The 17478-nt window shown below is 47.1% G+C and overlaps 1 protein-coding gene across 2 annotated transcripts in view; it reads right to left on the reverse strand.

Moving 5' to 3' along the window:
- The window catches only part of LOC116953050 (fibronectin type III domain-containing protein 1-like), a 68600-nt gene that overhangs the window by 8933 nt on the left and 42189 nt on the right, over nt 1-17478 (reverse strand). For both annotated transcript variants that reach the window (XM_032972902.2, XM_076074679.1), the window contains 6 exons: nt 15750-15842; nt 13771-13983; nt 8939-9050; nt 4096-4175; nt 2658-2687; nt 1127-1288 (listed from right to left, as the gene is read on the reverse strand). In XM_032972902.2, the coding sequence (XP_032828793.2) occupies nt 1127-1288; nt 2658-2687; nt 4096-4175; nt 8939-9050; nt 13771-13983; nt 15750-15842 (690 nt within the window). The remainder of the gene's footprint in view (nt 1-1126; nt 1289-2657; nt 2688-4095; nt 4176-8938; nt 9051-13770; nt 13984-15749; nt 15843-17478) is intronic.

Genomic DNA, 17478 nt, shown 5'->3' on the forward strand with positions numbered 1-17478 from the left:
TCCCCACCGCTTGGATCGGAGTCCCCTTCGGTGCGCTGTGCTGACTCAATCTCATTTTTCAAATTCAGATTTCACAGCAAGCAACCTCCAAATGCCGGTGACTAATAACTCAGTTTTTTGGCATTATTTCTGTCCAACATTTTATCCCATTTTCAGCTCGGCCAGGTGATTGATTGTGTTTCCATGTAATTAATAGCGTAGAATTATACATATAAATAGTTCTACTGTATGTATAAATGTTATTGTATTGCGGTATATTGAATGTGTTTCTTGCAATGTGTCGAGCTGCGTAGGGGTTTTCTGACTTAAATTTGCACGAGGATGGACGCGCAGCGTTTTCATCGTTTCACATTGCACCGCATTGCATTGCATTGTTTAAGTTCTCTATCTGTGTATGGAATTGCATGAACCATGTTGCATTGCATGCGTGACAGTAACAATAATAACGTCATGTACTCACGCCTTTGTCAGTACACTGTTGGGTGGAGGCCTCCCCTTGCCGTACTGGACATAGATCACCCTGCTGGTCAGCATGGGTTGGTGAATGGGATGCCCATGGTCGGTTCAGATATCACTCGCTGCCGATGTTAGACGTGACCGGGAATGAAACTGGGATCGCAGTGCAATACCAGGACACGTGACGTGTAAATCAATTTCAAGGGTTCCCTTCGAAGTGAACGTTACAGTTGCCGTGAGACCCAGGACTGTGTCACATATCACTCGCCACGGGTGACAGTCGTGGCTAGGATTTGAACTCACGTGGGCAGGTAGCCACAAGAAGCAAATAGCTCATTGGGCCTCACCTGGTAAGACAAAACATGGTTTAGTTTAATTCGCATGTATTTTTTTTGTTATTTGTTTAGCTCTCTCCTGTACTGTGCACTCCTATCGCGTTTGTGTTTGGTGTTGGAACGTTCTGGGCATCTTTGGGAAAAAAAAAACATCTTTATAGCTCATCGGATTCTTCCTCCAGTATAAATACATATTCTGATTCTGAGTACGCTGACCACCGTGCCACCACTCCCTCCCCTCCCCCCGAACTCGAATGTTACATGGCGGATTGCGTCTCGGAGGAAGGTGTCACAAGCTGCGTCGGCAACGAGAGTGTGCCCGGCGTGCGCCTTGCCTCCAAGTGAGTTGCTGATGTAGATCTTGTAGCGGAGAGAGTTGCATAGAACGACGCCCACGAACTTTCGGTACCACGTACGCTTGACGAACTGCTTCCCCCGGCACTCGGTGTGCGAGTCGTCGTAGCGGAAGGGAAACTGCGTCCAGATCGGCTCCGTGCCTGCGCGTGGATAACCCAGCGCCATTAGATCGACGCAAACGTCAATAGTGCACACGCACACACACGCGGACAAAGAGACAACGGTAGACTGACTCGCGCGGGCTGTTGGGGGCAAGTGCTGTTGCGAGCGGGCACACGCTCTCGCCCGCGGCTAAGCTCAAACCATCGTAGAAGTTGGAGGTAAAGGTGCAGCCCTGCATTTACTTGCTCATGCTACTGCTGGCGGATGAGGGTATATGGCCCGCTCTTCCGTGTTGGTCAATAGAATTGGAAGAGGTAACCCCCCACGCTTCACCGCACCATACATGGCCTGCCAATCGATTGTGGTGAACCCATTTACACCGGTGGGTATAAGAAACCTCCTCCGTGGTTGCAACTGCCGTGTATGGAGAGGGTACCGAACTGGAGACCTCCAGACCGCAAGTCCCGTTGCGCTGACCGTAACACCACGGTCAGCGGCATCCTTTAACCAGTCACGCAGGGAGTTGTTTTCTTTCGGCTGAGAAATCTTCCGTTTGGACTACTAAATTCCTCAGCGGAAGATACTTCTGATGGATCTTTAACAAACAAAAAAAAGTTGTTAATTGTTCACGAACGTCTGAAAACCGACACGGTCGTCGCTTTCTTGTGAGGTTGCTATTTATATTTACACTTGTTTAATTTGAGCAAAATCCTCAAGAGAATGGCAGCGAAATGATTCCTGTCCTCGCGCAGCACATTTCATCGCGCTAACCCCATACACTGTCGGACGGGGCGCTCAGAGGAGGCTCAGATGGAAGTCTGCGCTAAAATTATCCAACACTCGGCTGGAAAATAGCGGCATTAAAAAGAAGAGGCAGGGCTATGGTTTTGTAAAGGTGCCATGAAACCCCTTTCAAGAATCAAACGAACCAGTCGTGCAATGCGTGCTCCAGATCCCCCCCCCCCCACCACCAACCCCCCGTGAAAGGCATCGCTTGTTTATCACGGACATTTTTCAATTTAGCACTGGCTGAGACGCTACAGAGCGACTGCTTCCCCCCCTCCCGCACCCAAAGATGTTTTTCACACGAGAAGCGTCTGAGCTTTACCACCCGCCCCCCCCCCTCTCTCTTCGGTTTAACTTATCTGGTTTGTTTGGCAATTTCTGGAGAATTATGAGAGCAGGGAGGTCTGGTTTCCAGATAAGTATGGAGTAGACTTTTACGGCACAACACTGGGTCTCATTTAGTAAGAATTGTGAGCAGGCGGCACCCACCCTGACTTTTAATCCCCTCGTGATATTACATTTTTTCTGTGCGAGGGGAAGTGAGGGCGGGAGGGTCTGTAACGGAGTGAGTTATCTCGAACGGATGAAATGCCTTGAACAAATTTTTTTTTCTGTACTCACCAGATGACCGATCAAATATCACCGAGTTTTCTGCAACACAAATGTGAAAAAAATAACAAGTGCGTCAGTTCTCACGAAGGGAATCTGCAGACATAAGGGTTGCATTCAAACGAAAAATAATGAAACAAAAGAAGCGATGGAAACGCGCCACCCCCCCCTGCCCTACCACCACCCCACATAGCGGTGCTTATTCCACTCCGAGGCCGAACGAGTGAACACCTAACGGCTGTATAAAGGATTTATGGTTAGGTGGGCCCTGTTTAAATATCCCCATTGCTAAAATGTGACAGTAAATTCAATGGTCTTGCAAGAGAATGCCACAAAGTGAGTCCGTGGTCACATGTGCTTGGGTTTTAGGGTTATACAAGCTGAGCAGGACAGTCGAATAACAGGGCAGTCAAATAAGTGAGATTATGAATAGCCATGCCTTGCTCAGTTCCCCGAGCGTGTGCATTACAGGCATTCATGAGTTTGCAATTGCAAATGCCTTGTATCGTTGTTCAAAAGGTGTTAAAAGTTTTTTGAGGATAACCAAAAATTGTATTTATCTCATAAGCCTCACTGAGTGTCAAGACCTATTTTCAGAACGGCCCTGCATCTGTAGGTAAAATGATCAAAGGGGCAGCCCTGCAATTGCTTGCTCACCACCACTACTGGCAGAAGTGACTCCATTAAAGGAAGTTCTCGAGAGCCGCGATTGAGGGTGGTTTTTTTTGGCCCACCCTTCCCGGCTGGCCAAATGTGTTGGAAGAGGTGAGAGTACCCACACCTTACCCCACCCTCATGTGACCTGTCGATCGACGAGTCGTGACCAAGCTGATTACACTGCTGGGTGGATAGAGGTGGTGCGGGATGGGGGGTATAATAAACTTGCCCCATTGATCTAGAGACACCAATCTTTACGTACAAATACATTGTTACTATAAAGGAATACATAAAAAGAAACATTGTTTGAATAAATATCTATCATAAACTCTTTGACTCCCTGGATTGACTTGTCCTGAACAACGATGAAAATTGCAAATCACAGAATGATGTATGAATCCAATTTAAAATAAACATTTTTTAAATTCCAGTCGTTCTCAGTCCGCCAACGGGCGAGGGCTTTCCCTGGGCAACGTTGGTCTTGGAAGTTGTTTGGTCAGTGCGAGTTGATGAAGGGGTGGGAAGGTTTGGTTCGGGCATCACTCGCCACTGATGTTAACCATGGCTCGGAATCGAACTCCGTTCTCCAGGTTTTAAGTGCATAACAAGAACCACTGCAACTGCAACCACCTCGTTAACAATCTCAACAAGTTGAATTTAAGCCAAGCCATGAGATTCAGGCACGAGTGGCAATCCTTGTTCAGGGACCCCGAGAACAATTCAAGAAATACATTTTTTTATGAAGCCTCAATAGGAAAACCAACAACACATTTCTAAGCGGTATCTGACTTGCCAGACTCTGTAGTGAAAGAAACAGTGTCAGACGGAGGCCCGAGTGTGTCTTCATTCTTTGCCTGCACTTTAAACACATACCTGCAAGAATAAAACACACGAGTGTTAAAATTAAATACTTCATCATGAATATCGAATTATAATTGGATTGTTGGGGTTTAGGCCACGTAATGATCTGGCCAAATGTATTTCGTGAAACCCTCCTCCACCTGACACGGCCAAACAAATCAACGCACCAGTTGTTATTGTTTCAGCTTACCAGGAAGTTAAATCATTATTCTCACGACCAGAATTAGTGCTTACATATGCGACGTTTTGCTTGAAAATTCACCAAGCTTCATCAGAAAATCAGAACAGAACATTCTGATTTGGCCAAGTCCAAAAATCAATTTATGAACCATAACATCGGCTGTGAAAACCCAGGTGTTAAATCATTCATATTACTATTATTATTCTGCAGCTACTTGTTAAACCAATGCTGGATAAAGCCCTCCCCTTGATGTGTCAGTCACACGAGATGTTGTTTGACCATTCTTTACCACGCTGGTCAATGTGGGGTTGGTGAAGGAAAGAGAGAGAGTTTCCCTAGAACCGGTCCTGATATCACTCGCCACTGATGTTATCACTGGCTGGGAAGTGTACTGTACGTCGAACTTCTTTGGCACCGTACGTAGCCAACCACGATAATCAGAAGTGCGGGGGAAGGACAACAAAGGAAACACAAAAAGCAATTCTACGAAAATGAGTTTTCAGTCTAGAATTAAACGTGCGTAGCTCCGGGGGCTTCCTAATATCGGAAGGAAGAGCGTTCCAGACGGCCGCAGAAGCGCAAATTAACTCGGGTGGCAAGGTTCATCGTGCAGGGCACCAACCACTTCGGCTGCAACTCCATCGTGAGCTGGACATTAAGTAGAAATTATACAAGTTGTGTGTTTATCATCTCCTGTCTTGTTGCTACATCGTCTTGTCTCTCGCTGTGGGTTGCATACTGCGCATTTTGAGCGGCAAATGTAATCGTAGCTTTACATCTGGAGACAGGAGTCGGGGGGGGGGGGGGGGTGAGAGAGAGAGGGAAAGAGGAATGCTGATGGTTTAAGCACTGAGGTCATGGGAATTGTGGAATGGATTTCCTCGTAATTATTGGGTGCAGGTTTCTTCGTTTCTTTTCTTCGTTGCATCATTGCGATGTCGTTGAGGTTATTTAAGTACCTTGGCTGTGTCAGAGACATGTAACTACAATGGGTAATTATGCATAATTCAGCCTTCATGATTGAGACCCAAAGTCAAGACAACTGGATCCAAATGGTGCCCTGATAAAGTATCATAAGCAATTGTACTACATTGGAGTTGGAGTAAGAATATTGGATTTCAGATGTGTTTTGAAGAGGGCCTGAGTGAACTATAACACTGTCTGTAAGCGACGAGAAAACCTCTTGTGCCGTGCAGGCTGGAAAGAAGTAGGGAAACATGAACACTAATACAGCCATACTCTCAGCTGTATTGCTGTGGGTGGTTTAGACAAGGCTGAGAGCATAATGTGGTAGTCACATGATATGCACGCCAAGGCATGATGGGAGTCACGTCATCCTGCTGTTAGTTAGTGAGCACACCTTCGCGTTTGTTGTTTCCTCTGGGGCTCATTGATAACTTTGAACCAAAGAATTGTATTTTAACAACAACATTTTAGGTTAAAAAAAACCCCAACTCAATGTATTATAAACATCATCGGGCAATACGTGTATTTTACCACGCAGATTTCACCACGTAGCAATTATATTGAGTGCAATGTTTCTGTCATGTTCTGTTACAGCAGCACTGAGTTATAAACACACACACGTAAACTTATGAAATATAAGAATACATTTGACCCCTTCTGGCAATACAACAGGTGTGAAGATGTTCAAACACCAAAGATACTTTTTTTTTGCAAGGAATCAAGTCTGCATTAACCACACATGCTTGTGGTGAACATGCAAACAAACATACTCTGATAATATATGCAATGTCTTTGAAACTGGTGTAGGCCAAACATGTACTTGGAAAATGTTTCTATGTGGTGTTTGAACATCTTAACACCTGTTTTAATTCCAGAAAGGGTAAAAGCTATTCTTACGTTTCATACGTTGATACTGGCAAAAAGGTATCCCATGATACATATAAACTTGTTCCTGACTGAGCTCCCGTTTTTCTTCAGTGCACGACCCCTATTTACTTATTAATGTTTAGTATAAGCGCAATGCCATAAGCGATGACCTGCCCATGAAACTTGCAAAGGCTATTATTTATTCTCAAACCCCGAATTGCATTGAAAGTCTGCAAACAGACGGCATGCTCTTTTAAAAACAGGCGGCCAAAAAGGCGATGAGGGTTCAAAACTTCAAACCAAATGACCCTTGATCTCCGTGACACCTGTAGACCAGTCTCGTATCATGGTCAGGTTCAAAAGGGGGGGCCATATATAATATCGGGGGGGGGGGGGGCAGGACATAGTCTGGTGCGCCGTGGTGGCAAGGAGATAGGACATAATATCTCCCTCACCTACTTTGAAGGAGGGCATGGGTTCGATTCTGAGCCCTGATGATGCCTTTATATTTGGAGAGTTCGTGTGTTCTCTCTCTCCATGGCGGTCGAATGGATGCTTCTCAAGATTCCTCCTGGTTTTGCCCCTGACATCCTCCATATTTATAAGGGGGCCCCCCCCCCCTCAACCCTCAAGCCCGCTGCAGCCACAAGGCTTCTATAGTCGGTCGTCACGAGGGGCTTTGTTTGTGCAATGATTCTGCGCTCGTGGCACGGTCTATAAGCTTTGCTGCCCTATTTGCCATTTGTCTTCTTCCAGTGGCTGAAGAAGAGGCAACAGCTTTCTTGAGTTCGTCTCCACTCACATCGTTGTTTGGTTCAAGTCAACATCCCCGCCATGGCTATAGACATAGAGTGTGCGATCTTTTTGGACATTCGGCCGTGAATACAGAAGACTTCACAACAAAGTCATCTGGGAACGCACGCGGTCGTAAGAAGTGACCTGCGCCAAATGTGCCAACACTTCTCTCCAATAATATCGTTTTTTTGTTTGGGTGATAGTACGTCAATATGAATGTGTCGTTAAACCCGCCACCACCCGACAGCCCAAAAAAACCCTATATTGTGGATGATATTGGTGGCGAAAGCGTGTGTCTTAAACTGACTGCTCCCCAACAGGGTAACGTCGGGGGCTCTCCCGCAAACAAACTTGCGAATGCTTAATGGGGGCTTACACTGCACACGATGTCATTCAGCAGAAGAAGTTTAATGTCGTACCTTTATGATCTGTAAAATGCCAGCAATCAAGGTGTGTACTTTAGTCCCTGATACTCTCACCAATATCAGGGACTTGTTCCTCTCAATAGCTCAGGTAATAGCTCGACAGAGATGGATATTCAAATAGATCTCTGCACAGCTTTGAATTTTAATACCCTCATGAGCTTAGGGGCCATCCATTTAGTACGTACGCATGGAGGGGGGAGGGGGGGTTAACCCAAATGCGTTCGCTTGCGTATGGGGGGGGGGGGTCTACTGCCAATGTACGCATAGGAAACGGGGGGCGGGGTGAAGCCTCGATAATAATTTGTCTACATTGGCCTTCAAATGAGTAAGATCGTCGGGCGGTGGACTGTCTGTTTGCTTAAACACGTTAATATTATTAATCCTTCATCGTTTCTGCGTAGATTAAATATCGGCCATTCTATAGGATTGGGGGGGGGTGGGTTAAGTGAACGTACGCAGGTAGGGGGGGGGGTAAAAAGTACGCGTGCGTACAGGGAGGGGGGATGGGTCAAGTTTTGACAGATGTTTGCGTACGGACTAAGTGGGTTTACTCCGGGCACACTGGTTTTGTTCTGCATGCCACTCACTTTATATAAAAATGTATCAATGTCCCAGCTTGGACAGACACTCCCGGGCTTGAGAAAGGCTACCCCGTTGTCCCGAAGCATTTGCAACAAAAGTCGGGATTTTGTTTTACATTTTTCTGGCACGTGGCTATTGCAAGGTGCCGGGGCCAGGTGAGTAGTGGGCGGGGTTGGGGGGGGGGGAGTAGGCGGGGCCAGGTGAGTAGTGGGCGGGGTTGGTGAGGGGTGGGCGGGTCCATATGAGTAGTGGGCGGGGTTGGGAGAGTAGAGGTGGGGGGCAGCTGTGAGTGGCACTATAAGTTGCTGCTGAGCCTTACACAAATTTGATAGCCTTACCTAAGCAGGATCCTCCTGACAAACATCTTAACACGTAGGGTTTCCTGGATAATTAGAGGGCATTTATCTCCAGATTTTCATTGCCCTGCTTGACTTTGGAACTTCTATCATTTGTTTTCCCCAAGTTACCACTTTTGTTCAATGCAATCATGTACTAGTTATTTATTACTATCTATAATATTCTTATTTTCCTAGTTGCTGGCCAGTGTGTATTTTAGCCCCTCCGGGCCTGCGATGAAAAAAAAATGTCAATACATTATCTCAATAAATGTTTCTATTACGTATCAATTTCATTGTGCATTTATACATCATTGAGTAGTGCATTTAAAACACACGGCGTTGGGCCTGCGCTACTTTAGAGGTAAACGTAGAAACATGGAAGCACCGGATGCCCTTTAAAGCAAACATTATGCTTGCAATAATTGAGGAAATCGGGAAACAATAACTGAACGGTCGGCGAAATAAAATGTTGCGTCGTACTCGGTTTGTTTTTGCAGGGCTCCATAAAGCGACTGCCCTAGGGCGTCCTCAGTGCTTTTCGCGATTTGCCATTGGCCCCTTCAACTCAGTCGGCGTGGAGTGCGTGCCGCGTGAGCGAGCCGCGCGAAGAGGCGAACTCACTTGGTGTTGGGCTGCAGGTTTTCCACGGGGAAGATCGTGTCGTTGCTCACGTTCGCCAGGAGCCACTTGTTCATCTTAGCGCCTTCCGTCGTCGCGCTGCTCACCACGTATCCTGGGGAGAGGGTCACCAAGTCGGCGTGAGAGAGACGCAGTTTATAAGGGTGACACTTTAAAAAAAATAGCGGCCGCTGATTGCCAGGCCCCAAAAAAAAACCCAAAATGCCAAGCGGCCAGAAAAAATAAACACCAACCTCAGCGCTATTGAAGGTGGAATGGTTTCATCTTCTTTGGTTCTTTGGGTAAAGTCACGTAGAATGAGAATAAACTAATAAATTGATAAAATAACATAACAAAATTATATTCTCACGACGTGGCCGAAACGTCGTGAGAATATTATTGTGTGTGGCCGAAACGTCGTGAGAATATTATTATTATTTTATTCTCATACTACGTGACTTTACCGAAAGAACCAAAGAAGATGAATCCTTGCAGTCACGAAAGCTTTAAATCGGTGGTGGAAGGGTTGTTGGTTTTTTTCATTTGTTGACGCGGATAAGACACATTTAGCCGTGAGGTACTTCAAAGAGGGTTAACATTTTTTTGGGAATTGAGCAAGGCGATGATAACTTGAGAAAAGAGACGATGGCAAGGGATTCCATTGACAAGCAGCGCGAGGGAAAAAACGGAGCGAGATGCGTTGTCACCTGGAGTGTAGTGGCTGAGCACGGCGTGGATGAGACGAAACGGTCTGGTAGATCTCAATATGCGCGGAGGAACGAGCGAGTGAAATGTGGTTTGACAATGCTTCACCATGCTGGTGATAGTGTGGGTTAAAGGTAGTGAGCACAAAACGAGTTCAGACATCACTCACGATTGATGTCGGTGTACAGCTGGGAATTAAACACAGGTTGCCGTGTTTACATTGTGCTAACCACTACAGCGTGTTAACCACCACCATTCTTTCTCATTTGAGTGGCCATAACAAAGTAGTTTTAGTTCAAATTACGGATAGATATCCAACTCCGTCGAAAATAAAATTGAGAAAAATATTTGTATTATTGATAAAACAATAGGTAAAAAATATGAATGTTAGCAATTAGAAGAGTCAACGTTAATAATATTCTGCACTTATAATTTTAATTGTGTATTCGAACAGCATCCTGCACACTTCATCTATACACCCAGGGCATGGAGTCATCCCAGATAAGATGAGATCCCGACGAGATATTGAGAGATGTACACCGACACTTTAAACAAGTCTCTTATTATTTTGATGCCTATACTGCATGTCAATGTTAGCGATGTGATGGCTATCAACATATATTGGCCGTCGTGTAAATTATACCTTTGCAACGAATTGCTTTAATCAAGTGCTCGCAGACCACGCTCGTGAAATCAGTCTGGCCATCAACACGGAACTGGAGGGAACTACAAAGAGACGCGGTGCATCGACCACGACATATTTATTTTATTTTCAAATTTTAAAACCGCGCACAGCTTGCATGCCTTAGAGTCGCTAATGCGAGTGCACTTTTAAAATCAAATTAATGACCTCTGCGCTTGCTTCTTATTTATTTATTTTTCTCCCCACCCCTCTCGCTTCACCTCTACAAGCGCAATTCCGCTCTGACCTTTATTCTTTGAAACACTGCCGACTTCCTCGCATTTGCGCGGCTCGCATGCCGCGGTGGGGGTCATGCGGAATGCCCGCGCGCGGGCGCACTTTCGACTCCGATTCCGGTCTCCGCTCCCGATGTCTGTGCGTGCACCCTGGGTTGTCAATTTCCAGTTGTCGTGAGGCTCACAGAAAATGACAGATTTTTTTCCTTCAGTTTTTCCTTCCCTCTATGCCACGTGCAAATTCAGACTGAATGTTTTGCTGAGCTTTTTTTTTTTTACAAATGAAGCAGCTGCCAGCGTAAGCCTCGTGTGAAACCCATGCGTGTAATTTATTTACATTTTATATATTTATCTTGCGCGAATCCCCCGAAGGTTATGTCGGCGGAGTGCGTGGAGTCGCGCGGAACGTTTCTTTAAATTAAAAAGGCGGCGATCGGGCCGAGGCTGTGCGTCAAAATCAAGGCGGCCGCCGCGACTGTTTTTGACGAGGCACCTCGTGCGAGCGGAGAGGGCCTCCGGACAGACGCCACGTGAAAGGTGGCAGGGGCAGCGGCGGAGGCGAGCGGAGAAGTCCCGAATGATCCGAGACGTCGAGACAGAACGCAAGGCTGTAGCAGAGGTCATTGCGGGGAGAGAAACAGCTGGGGATTTAACCCAAATGCGTTTTCTCTTTGGCTGGAGGTTTCCTACTCTCTGCTGGGACGCAGCTGCTCCTGTAGCAGCGAGTGTTTATGAGGCCAAGCGTGGACAGTGTTACACTCTTACCAGAATGGGCCCCCGAACCCAAACGAAAAATAAAAAATTCTCCCCTCTCCCGCACGGCGCTCTCGCCAGAGCATGGGAAGGGGCCTTTGATTGATCTCGTGTGCATGTTTTTAACATTAAGCAACGGCTCCAAGTGCCTGATGAGCTTTGCACATGTGATTTTTCAGATATTATTCGGTCACTTACAGTAACGTAAGAGAGAGAGAGAGAGAGCGAGGAAACAAAATAAACAAGGGATGAAAATTTAAAATTTGTTAAATTTTAGTATAATTGCTGTCAGATGGGAGAATAAAACGACGAGGTAATATTTTGCTCGCTCTAGATTTCGTGTACAAATGTTTGCGCGTACGGTACATACATATACACACGTGCGGTTTATGTATAATTCACAAAATGGTACCTCATGCCCCTTGCGCATGTAATCTGAATTTAAATTGCTTCATTTAACGTTAATGAGGAGCACATGTCACGTTAGATTGTGAAAATAAAAATATTTTCACTCGCTATACGGACGTCACAGACGCGGGAAAGTATTCGGTCCCTTCCAATTACTCCCTGGGCCAGTGAAAGTTCACGGTCTCGCAAGTGGACGTCATCGGCGTGCCGCCGACACCGTTGCACACGTACATGTGCCCCTGCCTAATAAAGCAAAATCACCACCGGGGCAGTCGCAAATTAATTTCTACACACGTGTGTGTGTGTATGTGTTTTTGTGATTCCTTGAGGAGGCGATGAAGGGAGGCCAAACAAGTTGGTCGGAGATAGAAGAAAAATAAAAACCACCCGATTGCTTTGAAAGCCAGCTCAAACGGCTGCAGAGCTGACGGGCTTTTGAATGTTGATCATCGAGCTCAGGGTGGGGGGGGATGACAAGTGCACCCAGGGCGATGTCCGAAATCCGGTACTTTCTGCCAATGATTAAGTCCGTGGCAAACAGGAAAATGCGCGCGAGGGCTGGAAGCAAATAGAAAGGGAGTTTGTCGTCCAAGCAGTCGTAGTAATAATAACAACAACAACGACAACGACGACTACGACGATAGGGCCGCACGTTCAGCTCCTGTGCCGAGGGCATTCGTCTCCACAAAGGTGGCGGCAGCTGCCGTTGCCCTCCCGCCGTGGTCTGTGAGCGGACCTTTGGGTTGGCGGTGTTTCGGCAGCGGTAGCTCGCCTCAAAAGCGGATCGCCGCCCAGGTGTCATCTCGCTCTCGTTAATGATCCCCGCAAGTGCTCTAATTGGAGGTGATCATACAATGCCTCTGCTGGGTCTCATTTTGTCCTCGTTAAGTAGGCAATACATCAATTACAGCAAATTAGAGTGAAGCTCTTCCAGGTGTCATCTCTTTCTCATTAAAGGGCCTGCATCTGAATAATTTGAGCGCGGTCTGAATAATATGCCGATCTTCGCTGCGCAAAGCACGTGAATTTTTTTTCTCTCTTTATCGAGAGCTGGGAGCGAGTATTGAAACCGGTTGGAAAAAAAAACGTGTTTTAAATCAGAATATACCATAAATTATTTTTTAAAAAGGACACAGGCATCTTAGTATATCATCATCAACATCAGTTGTGATCAAACCATTGCTTCAATGCCTCTCAATTGCCATGCTCGTTATATTAAATTGTCAACGTGGTGACGTAAATGTATTCAATTTGATCCTCCAGGCATTTGAATGTTGCACATCGTTAACATAAAGTCAGCTACTTGCTGCCCTTGATTTTTCCCATTGCGTATGTAAATGTGTCACGTAAATAATAATAATTATAATGAAAGGCAACGTTCTCCCGTGCTCACTTGTGTGCAGGGCTATGCACGTCTCCACTGGTGACCCCATGAACCAGTGGAACCAATGTCTCATATTGCTAAGCATTTTATTGACCCCCCCCCCCAGACAGTTGATGGATTGAGTTGATACCCAACCAGCTTTGAATTTATAGCAACAACAATAAATTGTGTTCATTTCATCAGGAAGTGAGGTATCGTCATCATTTTGTACATAGCACCAAACGTGTCTGTCATTATGTCTGTTCCCAGCGTTCTGATTGGCAGGGAAGGGTGGTGGGGGGCTGCAGTGAGGGGGGTGGGTGGGGAGGACACACACGAGGGGGGAGCACCCAGAGGTGGGGGGGGGGGGGGCGTATATTTATATATTTATACAACCACAACAAACGACGGTGCGATTCAAAAGTCAACGTGATTCCTTGCTCACATGAGCATTGGGGTGATGCTCATCTTCGAGCCATCGGAGTAAAATCCACTGGACAACCACTGTTGACTTCCCCCACGAAGTGGTACTTAGTTTATCGACCCCAGAGGCATGATGGGCTTAGTCAACTCCCAAGCGGGTATTAAGGTCCGTGGACCTTCCACCCGCTCGCCGCTCGCTCCACGGCTGGAGCCACGCGGCCGGCGGGGATCTTACGCGGAGCGGCGGTGTCACGCGAGGCCTCACCGGTGATGTTGCCACTGTCGTTGTTTGGCTTGTCCCAGTCGAGGACGATGAAGGAGTGGCAGCCCTCGATGGCGACCACTGTCACGTTGAGCGAGTCGTTGAAGGAGTGACCCGTGCCCGACCAGCTCTCTCCCTCCCCACGCAGGCGCTCGATCGTCTCCGTGATGGAGCACGGCACGCTCGGCTCCTTGTTGATGAACTTGACGTGTGGCGCTGTTCAACGCGGACAAATTCGATATTAGGAAGCCACTGGGAGCTATGCATCGTCTAGGTTGAAAACTCATCTCTTTGGAACTGTGTTTTGTTTTGCATTTAGTTTGTTCTTGCCCCCCTCATCGCACCTCGGATTAGCACGGTTGCCTACGTACGATGCGAAAGAAGTTCAAGATACATACGAACATAAGGACAAAGATCCGCTGTATAGCCTCGACAAACACAAGTCAGTTAAAGCTAATCCAAGGGGCCAGAACAGAAATTGGTACCAGCAAGTCATGAGTACAAATCTTTAGTATTAACCATGTCCAGTATTTATATGGCTAATTAGGATGAATTGATATCCCACTCATTTAAAATGGTTACCGGACAATTCACAAATTCACGTAGTTATACCACTGCAGGTGGTACAGGTACAATATCTTGTCCGGGTTCAGGAGCTTCTCCGGCAGCCGAGGTTGCGTGAATCACTCATTGGTCCGCAATACTGAACTGTTACAAAAGATGCCCCCGAATAGCCTTTAACAGACTGTAGGGGCAAGTGATGTTAGCGAGCAGCATCTGTGAAGGCCGGAACGGCACACGGAGCAGTACGTGGCCAACACCACGCCCAGTCGCCTTTGTCTCCCTCGTGGCAATAATTACAAACTGCACCAGGTACTCAACTGGTGTTGGCCATGAGCGGGTGATGAACTTGGGTTGCCGGGTTTTTAGCGCAGCACGCTAACCGCTACGCTACCTCTCCACACACGCGCATACAAATCACACAAATCACACAGCATGCAGCTTCATTTGTGAATAGCTCGTGCTAAGCTTCCCCGATATCTGTCTTGAGTCTAAGATGCAGGAAACAAGGTGACGACACCAATGGGGCACCACCTTATAATTCATAGTAATTGTAATGCTAATGTGATAATTAACAGCCCCTTGTCAATCCACTGCAGGATGCAAGTCTTCCCATCATTTGCTGCTCATGGGGGATGATGTGGGCTGGTGAATGATATGGGGATGCGGGCCAGGTCTGGTTTCAGATATCCCTCGCCAACCGTGGCCGAGAATCGATCCCGGGTCGTGGGGTTGTTCGGAGCGCAGCGTGACAACCACTGCGCGTCCGCTTCACATCAATGACAATGGTGCATTCAACAGTCCACGGAAAGCGACCATTTACGATTGCACGAGTTGTTTGCATGCAGAAGGAAATCTCGAGGACCCGGGTTATTTGGTGATGCTGGGTTGGCACAGATCACCCAAAGGAACGCCAACACATTCGTCAATATGGCTGTGCAATTGGCAAATGTACATTTTTATTATTTTATTATCATAAGTGCCTTACAAAAACCCACCATGCACACGAGTGGGTCACGCTCAGAGCATCTTGTCGCCGGCTCAGAGTCATCCTAGGCTTGTACTCCCACGCGGTCACCCATTCAAGTACTAATCAGTCTCATCCTCGCTTAGCTTCGAACATCGGCGGAGATCAACTTTCTGCGGTATCTGGCACACGGCAGGAAGCCACCCGCGGAGTGTCTCGGCGGCATTGTCCACGCGACCAGAAGAAGCTGAGTTGCACCCCGACCCATCCAGAGGGGAGTCAGTGGACACATTCATTTGGGGGGCCCGTTCCCCACAGGGCTATCATATAGAATGGCCTGTCGCCTCGGTAACTCTCCATGCTTTCCCGTGTGCATGTGTGTGTGTAGAGGGTGTCACTTGGTGTCTGATTGGATGTCAGGAGGCGCGTGGAGTGAAATGGAGTGGTGTCTCACCGGTGAAGCGCTTCTTGCCGGCGATGTCAAACTCGGTGAAGGGAGTGGAGCTCAGCGTGCCGAGCTCCCAGGGTGATGAGGACGTCAGGTTGGCTGGACAAACGGCACAGAGACACTTTGCTGCGTGTTCGCATCATCTCGCTCTCCCGTCCGCGCTCTCTCGCCAATATGTTCACATCATCACGCTCTCCCGTCCTCTCTCTTTCGCCGTTGGCACTATAAGCTCCGATTTATTTAAAGGCACTTTCCACAAACTCAAGTGAATGTTAACGATGCCAGTTATTTATTCACCCATGAAATCAAAGGATTTTTATATTCACCCGATTGGACATCTCTGAAAAAGAGCTTTGTAGCTCATCGGATTCCTTCAGTATAATTAAAGATTTCGATTCTGGATTCGGAGCCCGTTACCAAACAAGAACAACTGACGAGAGGGAGGACTGGAATACATTTGGGAGGCCTTTGCCAGGCATCAGGAAGATATAACCTCATCACAACAACAACAACATTTGTTCACCCAGAAAAGCCGCTATGAGTATCAACATTCAGCACGAGCACTGCCATCTCCTAGCCTCATCGCAGCCTCACACCGACAGTCGCCTGTGCGAGTACCAACCAGGCTCCACCCCTGCTTAGCTTCTCAGGTCATATGAGGCTGTGTGCATTCGGGGTGATTTAGAGTTAATTGGTCGTCGCTTATACAATAAATATTTTAATTCACGGTCCTCAGCCAGTTGTGGGAATTCCACATTCCTATGACAGGAATCATTGCCTTCGTACGTTTTACCAACCTTTGAGATATCAGACATGTTGTTGACCCTTGGCTAGGATTCGAGTCAAGGCACCTTGACCAACCCGCATTGACCAGCGTGGCGAAGTATGGTCAAATAACTCCCGTGATGCAACGCAGCGTTTGGAAGGGCCACTCATCCAGCATTGGATGGCCAATGTTGCTGTGCCTGTACATCTACCCTGTCACTGTGCCATCTGACCAGTAATTTCACAGTGAAAACACAAAGCCACTTTAACAAATTTAGAAGCTTTCTTAATCGTGACCCGCAAAAGTGCCCCTCGCCACGTTTGCTCGTAGCGACATACAAGGCAATGCGTGCAGCGTGGAGAGCTGCAAATGAAACAAGCATCACTACGATCAACTGAGCACGCCCGTACAATGCGTTCTCACAGTGTAATGCGATTCTTTTAAAAAACGATGAACATTTACTAACTCATCGTGCCGTGCGGCCGAACCGCGCTCGTGAGTGGCGCTCAATATCCTGGGCACTACATTGCATTTAAATCGTTCCCGTCCGCCCTGGTCACTAGACTCGGTGGCCTAAACCCCTTATCATAAAAATGTGCCTGGCATTTTTTTTTTGCAACTCTTTCGCGGCTGAAAATGCAGCTTGGTTGTAAATTAGGAGGGCTGCAGTTTGACCTAATTTTTCATGATTTTATTTTTATTGCTGGAAGCACGCGGTGCGATGTTATCGGGCTCCACCGCGTTTGTTGCTGCGAAAAGTCCTCACACGGCACAGAAGCATTCCCCCCAAATTTGTGGCAGCGATGCCTCTCCGTTATCTCTAAGAGTTTTGCCGAAAAAACCCAGGGCAAAATAATAACAGGCCACGATACCAGATGGGGGGTTTCTTGAAAAGCTAGGCTAAGGCACGTTTGGAAGGGGAATTTAAGTCTCGCTTATACATGTCCGTTGAATCTACAGAACATCTGC

Source organism: Petromyzon marinus, chromosome 49 (assembly GCF_048934315.1).
Source record: "Petromyzon marinus isolate PM22_M1 ecotype Great Lakes invasive population chromosome 49, UKy_Petmar_22M1.pri1.0, whole genome shotgun sequence".
Taxonomy (NCBI): domain Eukaryota; kingdom Metazoa; phylum Chordata; class Hyperoartia; order Petromyzontiformes; family Petromyzontidae; genus Petromyzon; species Petromyzon marinus.